Raw genomic sequence first — 16,366 nt, forward strand, 5'->3', positions numbered from 1 at the left:
TGTAATTATTCAACTTTTCTTTTTTTTTTTTTTGAGATTTTCATTGTCGCCCGTGCTGAAGTACAATGGCACAATCATAACTCACTGAACCATCAAAGTCCTGGGCCCAAGGGACACTCCAGCTTCAGTCTCCCAAGTAGCTGGGTCTACAGGCACATACCTCCACACTCAGCTTTTTTTTTTTTGAGACAGGGTCTCACTGTTGCCCAGGCTGTTCTGGCCTCAAGTGATTCTTCCATCTTGGCCTCCCAAAACGTTAAGATGACAGGTATGAGCCACCATGCCTGGCCCAAAGTTTCTATTTAAAAATTTTTCTATTTTTAAAAACTCACAACACAAAAAACTGTAGAAAAGAATATTTTATTGAAAGTTTCTCAATTAACAATGGAACGAAGTACAATCTGACTCAAACCTGTCCAATTAGCATCAACTGCTATTGAAAGAATTCAAACATACAGAAGAGGTGGGGGTGGGGCCCTTGGGTCCCATCTCTGCCAACGTGGGGAAGGGGAAAAAAAAGGAAAAGACAAAATGACTGCCTCAGCCAGGTTCGTTCTCGTCTTAGTGCTGGGGCAGCAGCCCTAGCTCCCGCTAGATGGAATACTGAGGACAGGCTCCCTAGGCGTCCTGGCCTTCCTCCTTCATCCACAGGCCTGCCTCAGAGAGAGGGAGGTGGCATCTCTACATTCACACCATGGTCTCTCCGTTCCCCAGGATATCTTGGGTAGGGGCTCACAGTAGAAAGCACATTTTGGTCAGCTCAGGGGAGGCAAGGGGTGAGAAAGGCTGTCTGGAAGGAGCAGAACAGGAGAGAGAAGGTGGCAGAGAGTCACAGGAACCTGGGGTACCAGGATCCTGGGAAGATTATGACAGAGCTTGCAGGATGCTGGCATCCCATACCAACCATTCTACCTGGCCTTCCTCCTTGGAGAGGTGGTGGGCTCCCTTCTTCACTATATCCCTGCCTCCTCTGGCCACTAGGAGTTGGAAATGCGAGTGACAATCCTAGATTTACTTTGGCCAATCTAGAGGTACGGGCTTTTAGGCAAGGGGCAGAGAACTGCCCAACTTGCAGCAGGAAGCCAAGGAAACCCAGGGGGACAGCTGGATGGGAATGGGGAAGGGGATTCAGGCAAAGAGAAGCCCAAAGAGGGAAGAAAGCACAGATACGCACTCAGAAACCAAACCTGGTAACTGAGGATCTGCAGACACTGGCCCAAAAGAACGCTGATCACATGGTGGGAGAGGGAGGTAGGGAAAGGATGACCAGAGAAGAGTGGAAACTCCCCAGTAACCCCAGATACCCCCTCCCCATCCCCAGGACCCATCAGCCACTGGCAACCATTCTCTCCTTACCCACAGGCAAAGAATTAAGACATAATAGTGATTTTTCCCAAATTTAGGGCCTATATGGGTAGGGAACAGAGAGTGGGACTGGGAAACTGAACAATTTCAGTTTTTAGTCACAGAGCTACTGCAGAAGGAACCAGTGAGCTGTCCCTCCCTTCTCCTTCTCCACATCTCCAATCACAGGTGTGAGAAAAGGAACTCTAGCCAAGGGCAGGACCAATCCCTCCCCTGACTCTCGATGTTTAATAAATAGAGGTGGTGGGAGAAGGGGGTAGAGATGAATGGGGAAAATGGAAGTGGGGGTTATAGTTCATCGTTCTTCAAAGGCCGCTTCTGTCCTGTCGATTGTTCTCTCTGCTCAGATTCTGCTGGGAGTTGAGGGGAGCAAAGGAATCACAGCAGGTGAAACAGAGGTAACCACCCCCAGTTCTTTGCAGGTTTTCCTGATACCCCACCAGGCTTCCCACTGTAGCCCCAGCTCCACCTTCACCTGCTCCACCCTTACCTGCTCCAGGACCTCCTAACTCCAGAGGCTCAGTGTCTCCTGGTTCAGATCCTGCTTTGGGAAGGAACAGGTTAGTCTCCTCAGAAGGGAGGAAGAGGCTAAGGGAGGGCTGGGCCACTTTTTCTATGAAGAGCCAGCCAGTAAATACTTTAGGATACATAAACCACATTTGGTCTCTTTGCCTACTGTTTATTTTTTTAAAACAACCCTTTTAAAATGCAGGCCGGGCGCGGTGGCTCAAGCCTGTAATCCCAGTACTTTGGGAGGCCGAGGCGGGTGGATCACGAGGTCGAGAGATCGAGACCATCCTGGTCAACATGGTGAAACCCCGTCTCTACTAAAAATACAAAAAACTAGCTGGGCGTGGTGGCGCGTGCCTGTAATCCCAGCTACTTAGGAGGCTGAGGCAGGAGAATTGCCTGAGCCCAGGAGGCGGAGGTTGCGGTGAGCCGAGATCGTGCCATTGCACTCCAGCCTGGGTAACAAGAGCGAAACTCCGTCTCAAAAAAAAAAAAAAAAAACAAAAACAAATAAAATGCAAAGGCCATTCAAACTCATGGGCTGTCTAGAAACAGGCTGTGCCTGCCAGTTTGCCTACCCCTGGGCTAATGCAACATCCACATGCCCAACCACAGTTGCCCCAACTCACCAGTCTCTACTTTCTCGGGTTCTGAAATGGGCTCTGCATCTTCAGTCTGGCCTGGAAGGAAATTAGGGGTGAGACATAGCCCCAGGAGGGAAAGGAGGCCATCTCCCTGTCCAGCAGAACATGCAGCCAGGTACCCTGCCCTCACCTGCTGGAGGGATGACCTTCTCCCCCTGGTCACTGGCACTGGCATTGAGGGTAGGCTCTGCCTGGGTCTCATTCTTGTCCTTGGGCCGGGGCCGGGGCTTAGTGAACTTGGCCTTATTGAGAAGATACTGCACCTCTCGGTCCAGGGCCATCATCTTGGCCTCAATGTCTTTTGAGAGCAACACAGGCTTCTCTGTGGCGGGTAGCTTGGCCTGCTCGGCCAGAGTTGCATTCTTCCAGGCCTGTGGGTGAGACCAGGAGAGGCTCCAAGCTAGCCATAGAGAGAGTAGACACCTCTGTCCCAGATGGAATCACACCCCCAACCAGCCTCTTCCCTCAGACTGCAAATCACTGCCACCCCTGGGCTCAGCCCCATGAGGCTAACATTAGAGGTTCTCCACAATGACCTGCATGTTTCTGGTTACATCCTACCACACTGGAGTGACTACAACTGAATAAACCCCTTGAATACTCTTTTTTTTTTTTTTTTTTTAAGATGGAGTCTGACTCTGTCACCAGGCTGGAGTACAGTGGCTTGATCTTGGCTCACTGCAACCTCTGCCTCCTGGGTTCAAGAGATTCTCCTGCCTCTTCCTCCAGAGTAGCTGGGACTATAGGCACATGAAACCATGCCCAGCTAATTTTTTGTATTTTTATTAGAGATGGGGTTTCACCATGTTGGCCAGGATAGTCTTGATCTCTTGACTTTGTGATCCGCCCACCTTGGCCTCCCAAAGTGCTGGGATTACAGGTGTGAACCACCGCACCTGGCCAAATACTCTCTTCTTGACTCTCCACTTCTGAGCTCTGGCTCAGGAGCCCCCACATATCCAAAAACAGTTTCTGCTTCATATGACGTCAGTTTCACAAAACCAAACCCTGGGACCATGTTCTGAATCTAGTTCAAATCCCAGCTCCTCAAAGCAGCTTTCTCTATCTTCATGGTTTTTTGCTCCTCCAGTCTGATGACTCTATGGCCATGGCCCTTGTTTGGGACTAATCAAATGTGGGCTCAAATACGGACATCTTTTGCCTTCAGATTAGATGGTAAGCCAGGTGGCAGGGGCTGCTGTGACTTCCTCTCTCCGCCTCTCCCACAGTACCTGGGATGGCAGCTAAGTATCTGGTTAAGTATTTACAAAGTGATTACCCAGGTCTCATTGATGACTTTCTCTAATGTTGTCATCTCCACCTCAGTGAAGATCTGGTCCATCTCTGGAATGAGCCGGGCCCCCCTGGAAGCCAAACAGGAGACCATTAGCCCCACAGGAAGAGGGGTTTGGGGTATAGGGAGTGGGAAACTGGTAGGAATGAAAACCAGTAGCCCTGGCAGGACTGCATAAAGAATTCAGGGGCTGCTCACTTGAGGAACATGCTGGAATGGTTGAGGAGATTATCGAGGGCAGACAGCCGTTCAGGCCACTTCTTGCGCTCTTCCACCCGAAAAAACAGCCCTTGGCACAGCTTCCTTAGCTCAGCCAGCTTCTCCTTCAACATCTGATGGATGTGGGATTGGGCAGAGGGGTGGAAGGGATGACAGCAGAGCTTGGAGTCAGCCCCATGTCCTTCTTTATGGGCTTAAGCCCCAGCTCTTCTCTCTCTCTGACCCTGGGAGAGGAAGGAGAGCTCCCATTCCACCTGCCATGTCCTGAGAGGCCCCTCACCACTGTGGTGGCTCCAAAACCCTCATCCTCCAGCCAGGTGGATGTGGCACTGAGTTTCCCAGAGATCTCCTCACGCTGCTCCTCTGTGGACACTTCTTGGTACTCGGGCTGGTACAGCTTGTCCTAGAGGGGACATGCAAACACATGCACCCACAAGCCCAGGGGCAAGTCCCACAGAGCCAGGTGTAACCCCGGGGGAGCTGCTGCCTCCTGCCTACTGACCTGGGTCTCAAAGATGAATGCTTCTAAGCTGTTGGCAGCTTTTTCTCGTTCCTGCTTCTCTAGGTCTCGGAGTGTCAAGTCCTGAAGTCTATGGGAAAAAGGAGGGGAAGGGATGAGGGAGAGGGTGGGTGAGAACCTGAGACTCTGGGTCAGATAGCCCTCCCTTAACCTGCCCACCCTGCGCACATGTATACACATACCAGCATCCTCACTTACTTCTGCACTGACCGAGCCAGCTTATCCTCTGGCAAGTCAGGCAGGTCCAGAACAACCAGCTCCACCCCGATCTCCTCTACCATTCGCTGCTTCCTGGCTGGCTTCTGCTTCTTCTCCCCTTCTGGGGCTGGAGGGGTGCCCTCAGGCCCTGCCTCTGCCTTCTCACTTGGCTTCTGGGTGGGAAGAGTAAGGGATGTCAGGAAAAGCCTCGGCCCTCCTACATTCTCCACGGGGCAGAAGCAAGGCAGGCACCCATTCCCTTAGCCTCTGGATCCACACTGGCCTCACTCTGCCACAGCTCACCTGGGCCTCAGACTTGTCTCCATTTTCTTTTTCTGTGGCCTTCTCTCCCTCAGGGGCTGCATCTCCCTTAGGTTCAGCGGGTGGGGGCTGAGAGGCATCCTTCACTGGGGCCTCAGCTTCCTCCTTGAACTCCACCTGCTCTCCAGGCTCGTCCTTGCTCCCCTCTGCAGGGCTCTCCTCCTCCTCCTAGAAACACCACAGGCGCCCCAGGGAATGATCAGGAACAGGGCCTCCAAGAAGGCCTAGCTCAGCACTGCCGACCTCCTGGGCTCTGCCTGGCAGGCGTTCACCACCAAAGATATAGCATGGGGGTGGACAGGTGACAGCTACATGGAAACGGTCAATGACCTGCTTGGACTGTGGCAATCTAGCTGGACAAAGGAAGAGCATCTGGAATGAGGGGAATGGGCCTTGGGAGCTCTGGTCAAGAAATAGCTCAGAGCTCAGAGGGTCCTGAGGAGTGAGTGGTTAATAGGGACAGAGGCAGCCCATCCTCAGCCCCTTCCCCTGCTGCTACTACTTGTACCCCGCATTGTCCTCCATGCTCCCTGGTTCCATCCTGAGCTCACCTGGACAGTATCAGTACCGTTCTCTTTGGCATCTGGTGTGGTACCACCTCCAAACAGGCTGGAAATGGTGTTGCCAAGTTCTAGGGGGAGGAAAACCCAAAGACTCAAAAGGGGCCCACAGCAGTAATTCCCAAGGGCCACGCCCTGTCCACCTCCCCAACCATCATGCAAATACATTCTCTCCCATACACACATGCATGCTCATCTTACTGGTGAGAGTAGATTCCTCTTCTGGGCTGTCCTCCACCAGTGTCTCAAATACAGACTCCACCTGAAAACAGTTTCAAAATGAAGAAACACACAGGTTAACCCACCCTTTCTCTGCAAACATCCTGCCAAATTGGGTGTCTGCTTATGCACACTCCATGCCGTTGCAGGTCTAGTCTCTCACTTGCCTTTTCTAAGGACTTGGAGATGGTCACCCAGCTCCTTTGATTAGGAGCCCTCCATGAACAGGGACCTAGTTCCTTTTTCCCCAAAAAGCCCCCCACTTAACAGTATGGGCTGTTACATCCATCTTACTCGCAGATTTGTTCTTCAAAAATGGATTCCTGGCCAGGCAGTGGCTCATGCCTGTAATCCTAACTCTTTAGAAGGCCAAGGTGGGTGGATCACTTGAGGTCAGGGGTTTGAAATCAGCCTGGCCAACATGGTGAAACTCCATCTCTATTCCAAATACAAAAATTAGTGGGGCGTGGTGGCAGGCACCTGTAATCCCAACTACTCAGGAGGCTGAGACAGGAGAATTGCTTGAAACCAGGAGGTGGAGGTTGCAGTGAGTGAAGATGCCACTGTACTCCAGCCTGGACAACACAGCGAGATTCTGTCTCAAAAAAGAAATAATAATAAGTGGATTCCTGAGGCCAGGCACAGTGGTCCCCACCTGTAATCCCTGTACTTTGGGAGGCTGAGGCAGGAGGATCACTTGATCCCAGGAGTTAGAGACCAGTCTGGACAAAATAGTGAGACCCTGTCTCTATAAAAAGTACAAAAAAAATCAGCAGGATGTGGTGGCACATGCCTATCCCAGCTACTCAGGAGGCTGAGGTGGGAGGATCATTTAAGCCCAGGTGTTCAAGGCTGGAATGAGCTATGACCATGCCACTATACTCCAGCCTAGGTGACAGAGCCAAGACCGTGTCTCCCCCCCCCAAAAAAAAAAAAAAAAAAAGTGTGGATTCTTCAAACCATTCAGTAGTTCCCTCTAAGAAATTTACAATTCCCATGAACATTTATAGGCTATAAAAGGGTCTGCACCAGATCACCGATTAGCTCTGTTTAAAGCCAACATTTTTCAGATTCCCAAATCTTTTTTTTTTTTCTTTTTTTTTTTGGGACGGAGTTTCGCTGTTGTTACCCAGGCTGGAGTGCAATGGCGCGATCTTGGCTCACCACAACCTCCGCCTCCTGGGTTCAAGCAATTCTCCTGCCTCAGCCTCCCGAGTAGCTGGGATTACAGGCACGCGCCACCAGGCCCAGCTAATTTTTGCATTTTTAGTAGAGACGGGGTTTCACCATATTGACCCGGATGGTCTCGATCTCTCGACCTCGTGATCCACCCGCCTTGGCCTCCCAAAGTGCTGGGATTACAGGCGTGAGCCACCGCGCCCGGCAAGATTCCCAAATCTTTTATGGTTATCATGTCCTAACACCATGTGGAACCTGCTTTGGAAATGGTAGGCACAGCTTGAGCCCCTGGCATGCACACGGGGTCTTCTTCAGCTCTCACCCTGTCTAGACTGAGCACACCACTCTCATCCAGGTTGAAGTGAGCCTTGATGCCCTTGGACTCATAGTCAGTATACTTCTTGAAGCTGTCACCCACCCCTTTTAGCTTCACCGTGGTCAGATTCTGGGAGCCGAATACCCTGGTTGGGGAGGAAAGAGGAGTTCAGGGGGACTCACCCCAGCCCACGTTTCCCATCTAGGCTACATGGCTTCCTGGCGCGAGGTGTCAGGGGCACTCCCCAAGGGCATATTCAGGAGGATGGATACATTCTCCAGAGGAGCGGCTTACAACCTAACCCCAACTCCACAGCCTGCTTCCCCTGCTTCAGCCCTGCAGGCCCACATTCTCTCACCCCCGTTCTCAGATTATCTAGCAGCCATGCCTCCTGCTCCCTGAAATTCCCATCTGGCACCCCCGCCTCTCACCGAAGATCTTCAGGCCCCAGGAAGCCCAGGTCACCGTAGTTGATGTGGAAGTTGAAATCATGGCTGTAGCGGTTAAAGGTGATGACTTTGCGTTGAGGGTAGGGCCCCATCCGAGAGAAGAGTATCCGTTTATTGTGCTTCAGGCTGTGAACCCCAGGCTCCTCTTCCACCTCTCTCGTGAACTCCACCTACAAATCATGCAGACAGAGGCACACTAGAGAACCCACGTAGGTTCTGGGCTAAGGATGGGGGTAGGGCGGGGGATACCTCTTAGTAGACAGATGAAGGGATGAGCTACAGCAGACAGAAGGGGGGATCACACTTGGGAGAGGTAAAGGGAACTTGTATCCTGCTCAGTCAGGCTCACTCACCAGGATGGGGTAGACCACTGCATCTCGGACAACAAATGGCTTCACCTTGAAGGCTTTACTGAGCACAGCTGCCTGGTACACTGCCCCCATGGCAGCTGCTTCATCTGCATTGATGTTCTTCCCCAGCTCATCCCTGTGAAAGTCCCAAGTCTCAGCATGGTCTAACCTGGAGCATGCAACTGGGACTTCCCTCCCCTCAGCCCTCCAGCTGCTCAGCCCAAAACCCTGCCACAGGCAGAACTCAGCCCAATGCCCTAGCCCCCACACTCACTTGCCCACGGCCTTCAGCAACACCTCCTGAACTTTGGGGACCCGAGTGGCCCCACCCACCAGGATCACCTGCTCAATTTCATCCTGCAGTGGGGAAGAATGAGGTGGAACAGCACGCAGTTAATGCTCCTCTTCAGCACTGACTCATCCCTTGATGTCCCAAGGATTTCCTATGCCCTTCCCTACGGGGCATTCCCGCCTTCCCCTATTCACTCACCAGACTCATCTCAGCACTCTGGAGGGCCTGCTGTACAGGCCCAGGCACTCGCTCAAACAAGTCTGCACACAACTCCTCAAATTCCACACGAGTCACTTTTGCCTTGAAGTCCACATCATCCATCAGGCCTTCGATCTGGGGGAGGACAGGCACTGTCAGGGGGTTCTTGCCCAGGTCCTGCTCTCTTGGTGAGTAGGACAGAAACAAAAAGAATAGGTCTTTGGGAAGATGGCAGAGGGAGGAACATGGGCGATGCCAGGCACAAGCAGCCCAGTTCAGTGGCAGGATCCCCCACTCTCAAAGTGGGATAAATACAGCCTCAACCAGCCACTTGTGGGTACCTGTGCCATGTGGTCAGCGTTGGCACTGAGGACAGTTTTGAGCCGATTAGCCTCACGCAGCAGCTTGGCCATGGCACGCGGGTTCTCCCGCACATCCTTTCCTCTCTGTCCCTTGCGCTGCTCATTGAAAAGCCCAGCCAGGTGTTCTCGAAGCCGGAGCTCCATCTCCAGGCCCCCCAGGGTACGGTCAAATCTGTTCAGAAAATGGAGCAGGGAAAAGAGTGAAGAACACAAGGGGTCCCTACATCTGCAGGGGGGCCTGACTCTCATCCCCACATGGCACCTTTCCTTCATCTCAGGGGACCTTGTTCATCTCCAGTGCCCCATGCGTGGACACACAGTCTGCCCTCAACTCTCTATATCACAGCTAACACCTCGCAGTGACACTTCTTCCACTCATTCATTTAACAGTGTTTACTGAGCATCACTTATGTACTTCACTCTGGGAATACAAAGTTGCAGAGGGGAGAGAGACATGGTTCCTGCTATGGAAAAGTTGAACAACCACATAAATATGAAATTATCATTACCCCACGTGTTGTAAAGGTCAGGGGACAATGCTCACAGAACATGCATGGGGCACATTCAAGCTAATGAGGGAGGCTCAAGGACCTGTCCCCTAAAAAGTGATGCTTGAACTGAAACCTGAAGGATGATGTCAGTGCAAGCATCACTTGAACTGAAGAGTTCAGAGTTCACTAGCTGGAGGGCAAAGAATGTTCTAGACAGAGGCAACAGTGTTCATAAAGACCCTGAAGCCGGGTGCGGTGGCTCAAGCCTGTAATCCCAGCACTTTGGGAGGCCAAGGCGGATGGATCACAAGGTCAAGAGATCGAGACCATCTCCTGGTCAACATGGTGAAACCCCGTCTCTACTCAAAATACAAAAGATTAGCTGGGCATGGTGGCACGTGCCTGTAATCCCAGCTACTCGGGAGGCTGAGGCAGGAGAATTGCCTGAACCCAGGAGGCGGAGGTTGCAGTGAGCTGAGATCGCACCATTGCACTCCAGCCTGGGTAACAAGAGCGAAACTCCGTCTCAAAAAAAAGAAAAAAAAAAAAAAGACCCTGAAGTGGGAGAGTGCATGGCAAGTTCCAGAGGAGGGCAAGCATCACTGGGGCTCAAAGTGCGAAAGGGCTCAGGGCTCAGACAGGCTGCGGAAAGCAGGGCTGAGACAGGCACAGGGAAAGTTTTGGAGCCAGTGACAGGTTTTTAAAGAAACAGGTGACAATCAGGTTGAATTTTAAGAGGAACCCTCTGGCTGCAATATGAAGAAAGAACTGAAAGAAGACATCACCAGAAACAGGGAGATTTTTTTTTTTTTTTTGAGACAGAGTTTCGTTCTTGTTACCCAGGCTGGAGTGCAATGGCGCAATCTCAGCTCACCGCAACCTCCGCCTCCTGGGTTCAGGCAATTCTCCTGCCTCAGCCTCCTGAGTAGCTGGGATTACAGGCACGCGCCACCATGCCCAGCTAATTTTTTGTATTTTGAGTAGAGACGGGGTTTCACCATGTTGACCAGGATGGTCTCGATCTCTTGACCTCGTGATCCACCCGCCTGGGCCTCCCAAAGTGCTGGGATTACAGGCTTGAGCCACCGTGCCCGGCCGGGAGATGTTTTAAATTCTGCAGATAAGAGGTGATGGTAACTTGGACTGGATGGTAATGGTCAAGACACAAAAAGATGGCTTCAAGAAATAAGACAACAGGGTACATGTTCTAAGGATCTCCTGTGGGCTATGTCACAGGCCATAAAAATAAAATTAAAAAAAAAAAAGAAATAATAAGAGTGGTAATTATTTAACTGGAAATGACAAAAGAACAAAAACAAGATTGAATCTGACACCCTACATATTGCCTGCAGCTCCGTGGAATTCCTCACAATGTCTAGAAAGTTCCATGTCTTCCAATTTTCCCAAACTGTCCTCCCCTGCTCCTCAGCTTCCCCTTACTCTTTGTGAGTGGTCCCCTACAATGACTCATGCCTCAGTCAGGAGAGCATTCCTGTAGTATGGAAGAAAGCAAAGCAGTTGCTCCTCCAAGAAGAAATCCCTGACTTGAAGGTCTTCACAAGAAGCCCCCTGCAAGCACCCACTTACCCTACTCCCCGGATCTGCAGCTGTGGCTGCATCCCAGCTTCCTTAGTCTTCACTGTCTGGTAGGTCACAATGGTACAGACGGTGCTGCCTGAGCCCATGTCATAGAACATGATATTCTGTAGAGATATCAAAGCAACTGTCACAGTAACCTTTTCAGACTCAGGGTACCTGCCCACCTGCCTGCTTCCAAGCAGCTGAGAGGAGGCTATAGGTGCATTTTGCCAAGGGCCAGCCCCACCATGCAAACAAGAAGCAAAAGGGGCCAAGTGGCCTCTATCCTTAGATTCAGCCACCCTGCTTGTCTGGTCAGGTCTCCCTGGCTCACCTGGGCAGTAGTGTTGATATCTTTCCGGCGGAAGACACCGTAGCTGAGGGCGGTGGCGGTGTTGTCATTGATGAGCTGCAGCACTTTGAGGCCAGCCATGCGAGCAGCCTGCAGCACAGCTCGGCGCTCAGCCTGGTTGAAGAAGACTGGCACGGTGATCACTGCATCCTTGATGGGCTGCTCTACAGATGACAACAGAAAAGGCTCCTGCTGGCTCCACACCTTAGATGAGGGCTTCTAACCTTGTCACTAGTGACATTTTGGAGTAGGTAATTATTTGTTGTGGGTGCTGTCCTGTGCATTGTAGGATGATTAGAGCATCCCTGACCTCTACCCACTAGATGTCAGTTGCACCCCTTAGATGTGACAACCAAAATCTAGCTTCAAATATTGCTAAATGTTCCCTGTTTGGCAAAACTGCCCCTTTTTTCGAGAATCACTGCCTTAGATCCTAGGGAGCCTGGCCACCATGGGCTACACCTGGACCACTCACCTGCAAAATCTTCAGCCAGAGAACGAGAGTAATTGAGAACCATGCCCAACACTTCCTCAGGTGAGAACTGCAGCTGCCTGAGGGGAGGAGGGAAGGTAGTTTCAGCCATGGAAAACCAGGCATTAAGGTGGGACAATCAGGAACACACACCAATGAGGAGCCCAGCAGGGATGCTGAGACCACCTTCCTCAACAGAACACTCACGGGCTGATCTGGAAGTGTACAGTCTGCCTCTGTGGGTCGAAGGTCAGCTCATGCTCTGGGAAGCGGGCCTGATAAAGAGCTACATGGGGGTTATCTGCCTGCTTTCCCAGGAGGTGCTGGAAGTAACGCAGTGTAGCCTTTGGATTCTTGATGGCCTGACGGGTGAAGAAGGAGCAGAGTATGAGGCTCCCAAGTCCACCATCACCTGCCTCTTACATCACAGAGACTAATCAGGAAACAGACTCTGGGGGCTGCCATCTCCTCTCCTCTGCCCACCACTCTGGGAAAGGGGGACTGCTAGCTCACCATGCTTGCTGCACTATCTCCAAAGAATCTTTCATTTTCTTTCAGGGTCACAATCACCGGGGTTTTCCTCCGGGATTCCCTGAGGAAAAGACATGTTGGGCCCAGGTAGCTGAAGCAGAAGGACTCAGAAGCCTTGACACTCACACACATCTAACCACTCAGACTCCAAAGTCTGCTGTGGGCACTAGGAAGAACACATTCACACTTGGAGCCCAGACTCCCTCGTTCCCCACCCTTAACACGGGGGCCACCCTCACTTGTTCAAGACAATTTCCATGGGCACTCCAGGTTTGACGATGGCCACCTTCATGGACTCACTGCCCAGGTCCACAGACATCACTGCCAGTGTATCTGAAGGAGAGAGAGGTTTGTCAATTAGCTCTCCCTTCCCCCACCTTCTTGAGGCCCCCCTCTAATCAAAGCGTAACACCTTCTGTGGGAAAACTAAGATAGCAAAAGACAAAAACGCTGGACCTAATAAGAGACTTCTGACAGAGAGCCCCATGCCCGCTTCCCACCACGCATCGTTCAGTCACCATTTATCCTTTTGCTCCCTCTACTGGGGTACATACCACTCAGTGCCAACAGGTCTGCCAAGAGCACAGCCACCAAGGCCCAACAGACTCGCCTCTTCTGCCTCTGCCTCCTGACTGTGGCTGCCATTGTGCCCCTGGGGGAAGGGAAGAAAGAAAACACCTGAAACTGGATGCCCGCATAGGAGACAGAACCACATCCCGGAACGGAGAAGCTCCAAGATTCATACCTACTCCATTCTCACCCAGGGCAGAGACGCCTACTTCTCCCCATCTCCCTCCTGATGGGTACCAACCACTCTAATCATCCCAGCAGCGCCCACACAAAGGCCCAAGCGAAAGACCATGGGTCCTCGGCTCTGCCACATCCTTAAACAGAGAAGCTAACAGGACAAGAGGAAGGAGACTCGAGCCTTGCGTCCACCACACAGGCAGTGAGTGCAGCACCGTAGCACTGTGGCTGTGGTCAGACACCTGGGGTGCGGCCAGGGATCCCCGCCCAGGGCTCAACCACGTCCCCACACCTGGGGCTCCCCCGCCGGCGGGGAAAGCCAGGCTGGGCCTGGACGGGAACAGAGAGGTAATGACGTTGGGGGTGGCTGGGATGGAAGAAAGGCCGGTCTCCTCCTCGGCATCCCTGCGGGTGGTCCTGCCCCCTCCCCTTCCCCAGCCCTCTCCCTGGCCCCGCTGTGCACACAGACCCCGTGCCACGGTCCGTAAGGTTCACTGGCCGGCGGGTATCCGGTACCCGGTGTTCACCTCAGCTTCACCTGACGAGGGCGGCGGCTCCTACTCCCGGAAACGGATCCCGGCCTGCCCCAGCGCGTGACGGCAGACCCGGGGCCGAGCTGCTGGGCCCTGGGTGCGAGGCCAAGCGCCCGGCGTCCGCGAGGCCCTCCCTCGCGCTCGCGACCCGCCCCCGGAGCTCGCACGCTGTCTCCTCTAGGAAGGGTGGCCGGCCTGCAGCTCCGAACACCCCCGCTACCTCTTGCCTCCGCTCCTGAAACCCCAGCTCACGGACAGACGCGGCACGGACGTACCCACGAGGCCGGCAGTGCCCCCAGCCCGCGCCCTTCACAACTCCCGGCGGTTTGCAAACTGTTACATTAGCCACCAACCTCTCGGCGGCGTCTCGCGCACCAGCCGGCCCCGGACGCGGCGCGCGCTCATTGGAGCCTCCGCCGCCCGGCCCTGCGCCTCGCGCCAGGCCCCGCCCCCGCCGCCCGGCGCGCGTGCCCATTGGACCACGTACCCGGCCCGCCCCCTCCGCTTTACCAGCCTTGTCCTGGAGGTGGCAGAGGGGACCAGCCCCCGGTTGGGGAGAAACTGCTGGCGTCGGCCCGGGATTGGACCACGTCACGGGGCCAGCGCGCTCCACTCCTACCTCCCCAACGCCGGCCCCTGGGTGACCGCGGGACCTTTTCCGGCGCTGGACGTATCGCTGCCAGCGTTCGGGAGCGACCCGCGTCTGGAGCCGGTCGAGCGCACTGCAGTCCCGCACTAGGGGTTCTTCTTCCGGTCACCTGGAGAGCCCGGCAGAGGAATGGGAATCACTGACGTCCAGTCCGCAGCCCCGCGGAGTAGGCGCTTGCCTGCCGGTTGGTATTGAGCCGCCCTAGGCTTTGGATAGATGTCGGAGAAAGGCTGTGTTTCGGGCTGAGTCCGCCGCATCCCCCTCTTTTATTGAGGAAACTGAAGCCAGAAAAAAAGATGTTAGCTGACGGGTCAGAGATAGATGCATTCGTCGCAGAATTTAGCCTGTATTTCTTAGGTTAAGCGCCACTCATTTGTATAAGAAAGAATATTTCAAACTTAAGTACTACACACACAAGACGTATTTGTGACGCTGTAGTCACAAATAAAAGAGCATGCGTACACTTCTCCTATTTCTGTTCCATTAAATCTTGTGAACAGCTTCTCTTTAGCTGTTTCTGTCGCAGATTGACAGAAGCACCTCGCTGTCTTCTTTTTTAACTTACAGCTCGGTAGAAATGTGCTCATAGAAATGTGGCTCACGCCTGTAATTCCAACACTTTGGGAGGCCGAGGCAGGCGGATCACTTGAGGTCAGGAGTTCGAGACCAGCCTGACCAACATGGTGAAACCCTCGTCTCACACCAAAACTACAAACATTAGCCAGTCGTGGTGGCGGGCGCCTGCAATCCCAGCTACTCAGGAGGCTGAGGCAGGAGAATTTCTTGGAACCCGGAGGCGGAGGTTACAGTGAGACTAGGTCAGGCCACTGCATTTCCAGTCTGGGCTACAAGAGTGAGACTCTGTCTCAAAAAAAGAAAAGAAAAAAACGTGTGCAGTCCTTGGAGAGTGCACTTTCCCTACGTGTGGATGGAAATAAGTCATCTGTTTTCTCTCCTACTAAATTGATGCCTGGCCACCCTTCTCAGAAAGGCCCGCTTGAAGGCCCTGGCGGTCAGGGCCAGGGCTGTGTCAAACCTCAGCTTGTTTAAGGAGCTCTTAGCTCTTCCTTTCTCTATATTTTTCATGATGCTTAGGTGGGGAGTAGTCAGGTGTCTATCCTTAGAAGGAAATATCATTGGCAGTCCCAGAGAGAGTCTATTCTTCCTTTTAAGAATAGTTACGAGGCCAGGCGCGGTGGCTCACGCCTGTAATCCCAGCACTTTGGGAGGCCGAGGCGGGCAGATTACATGAGGTCAGGAGTTTAAGTCCAGCCTGGCCAACATGGGGAAACCCCATCTCTATAAAAAAAAAATAAATAAAGGAAAAAAAAAACCACCTTTTGGGTGCCAGGCATAGTGGCTCATGCTTGTAATTCTAGCACTTTGAAAGGCTAAGGCAGGCAGATTGCCTGGGCTTAGGAGTTTAAGACCAGCTTGGACAACATGGTAAACCCCCCCCCATCTCTACCAGAATACAAAAAAAATTAGCCAGATATGGTGGTGCGTGCCTGTAATCCCAGCTTCTCAGGAGGCTGAGGCAGGAGAATTGCTTGAACCTGGGTGGTAGAGGCTGCAGTGAGCTGAGATTGCAGTGAGACCGTGTCTCAAGGAAAAAGAAAAGAAAAGCTCCTGAATCTCCTAAGAAAGCTCCAACCATGAATACCCCTGGTGGGAGCACAGTTCTGCCACAGCTACAGTTCTCAACCTGGGTATTAGTCCTGGGAAGTGAAGCAGGTGCAAGTGCTCTGATGAGTCAGCTGTTTTGTTCTGGGACCAGAGGGGAGAATAGTATTTCACAAGAACAAGCTGAAAAACATTGGAAAATTTTTAATGTAAAACATCTGATTTAGATTGACCTAGGCAGGTGAACTCATTGGTTCTTGTCCAGAATAACTTGTTAACATTTGAGGACTATATCCCTTCGCCAACACTGCAGAAACCCAAGGGAAGAAAGTTGCCATCTTGTAGAACATGTACCAAACTGACAAAAGTGTAAAATTGACACATTGGTGAGGGC

General features: G+C 52.6%; 1 protein-coding gene across 7 annotated transcripts; it reads right to left on the minus strand.

Annotated features, from left to right (window-relative positions):
* Positions 1 to 344: 344 nt before the first annotated feature.
* On the minus strand, positions 345 to 14,130 carry HYOU1 (hypoxia up-regulated 1). Of its 7 annotated transcripts, none has more exons than XM_010334451.3 (26): positions 14,054 to 14,130; positions 12,975 to 13,072; positions 12,660 to 12,753; positions 12,403 to 12,481; positions 12,097 to 12,251; positions 11,893 to 11,969; positions 11,400 to 11,581; positions 11,075 to 11,190; positions 8,976 to 9,168; positions 8,635 to 8,769; positions 8,419 to 8,501; positions 8,148 to 8,280; positions 7,777 to 7,964; positions 7,352 to 7,490; positions 5,833 to 5,893; positions 5,623 to 5,702; positions 5,054 to 5,239; positions 4,751 to 4,923; positions 4,535 to 4,622; positions 4,313 to 4,435; positions 4,012 to 4,145; positions 3,799 to 3,883; positions 2,650 to 2,890; positions 2,505 to 2,555; positions 1,856 to 1,909; positions 345 to 1,718 (listed from the first exon to the last, which is right to left on the minus strand). In XM_010334451.3, exons 2-26 carry the CDS (start codon positions 13,063 to 13,065, stop codon positions 1,654 to 1,656), a joined length of 3,006 nt encoding a protein of 1,001 aa, XP_010332753.1. In that variant the 5' UTR covers positions 13,066 to 13,072; positions 14,054 to 14,130; the 3' UTR covers positions 345 to 1,653. The 7 variants fall into 7 exon arrangements, with proteins under 7 accessions (XP_010332753.1, XP_010332755.1, XP_074256803.1 ...); XM_010334453.3 differs by having other exon boundaries at positions 13,976 to 14,081; XM_074400702.1 differs by lacking the exon at positions 14,054 to 14,130 and adding an exon at positions 13,921 to 14,047.
* Positions 14,131 to 16,366: the final 2,236 nt, after the last annotated feature.

Source organism: Saimiri boliviensis, chromosome 6, assembly GCF_048565385.1.
Source record: "Saimiri boliviensis isolate mSaiBol1 chromosome 6, mSaiBol1.pri, whole genome shotgun sequence".
NCBI classification, from domain to species: Eukaryota; Metazoa; Chordata; class Mammalia; order Primates; family Cebidae; genus Saimiri; species Saimiri boliviensis.

What these genes read in the sequence shown, in the direction of transcription:
- HYOU1 (XM_010334451.3), bottom strand. Translation starts at nt 13,065, where the DNA reads ATGGCAGCCACAGTCAGGAGGCAGAGGCAGAAGAGGCGAGTCTGTTGG. An exon ending in TCTGGCTGAAGATTTTGCAG is followed by an intron (nt 11,582 to 11,892) that starts GTGAGTGGTCCA and finishes TGTCATCTGTAG; the next exon opens with AGCAGCCCATCAAGGATGCA. An exon ending in CATTCCAGCATGTTCCTCAA is followed by an intron (nt 3,884 to 4,011) that starts GTGAGCAGCCCC and finishes TTTGGCTTCCAG; the next exon opens with GGGGGCCCGGCTCATTCCAG.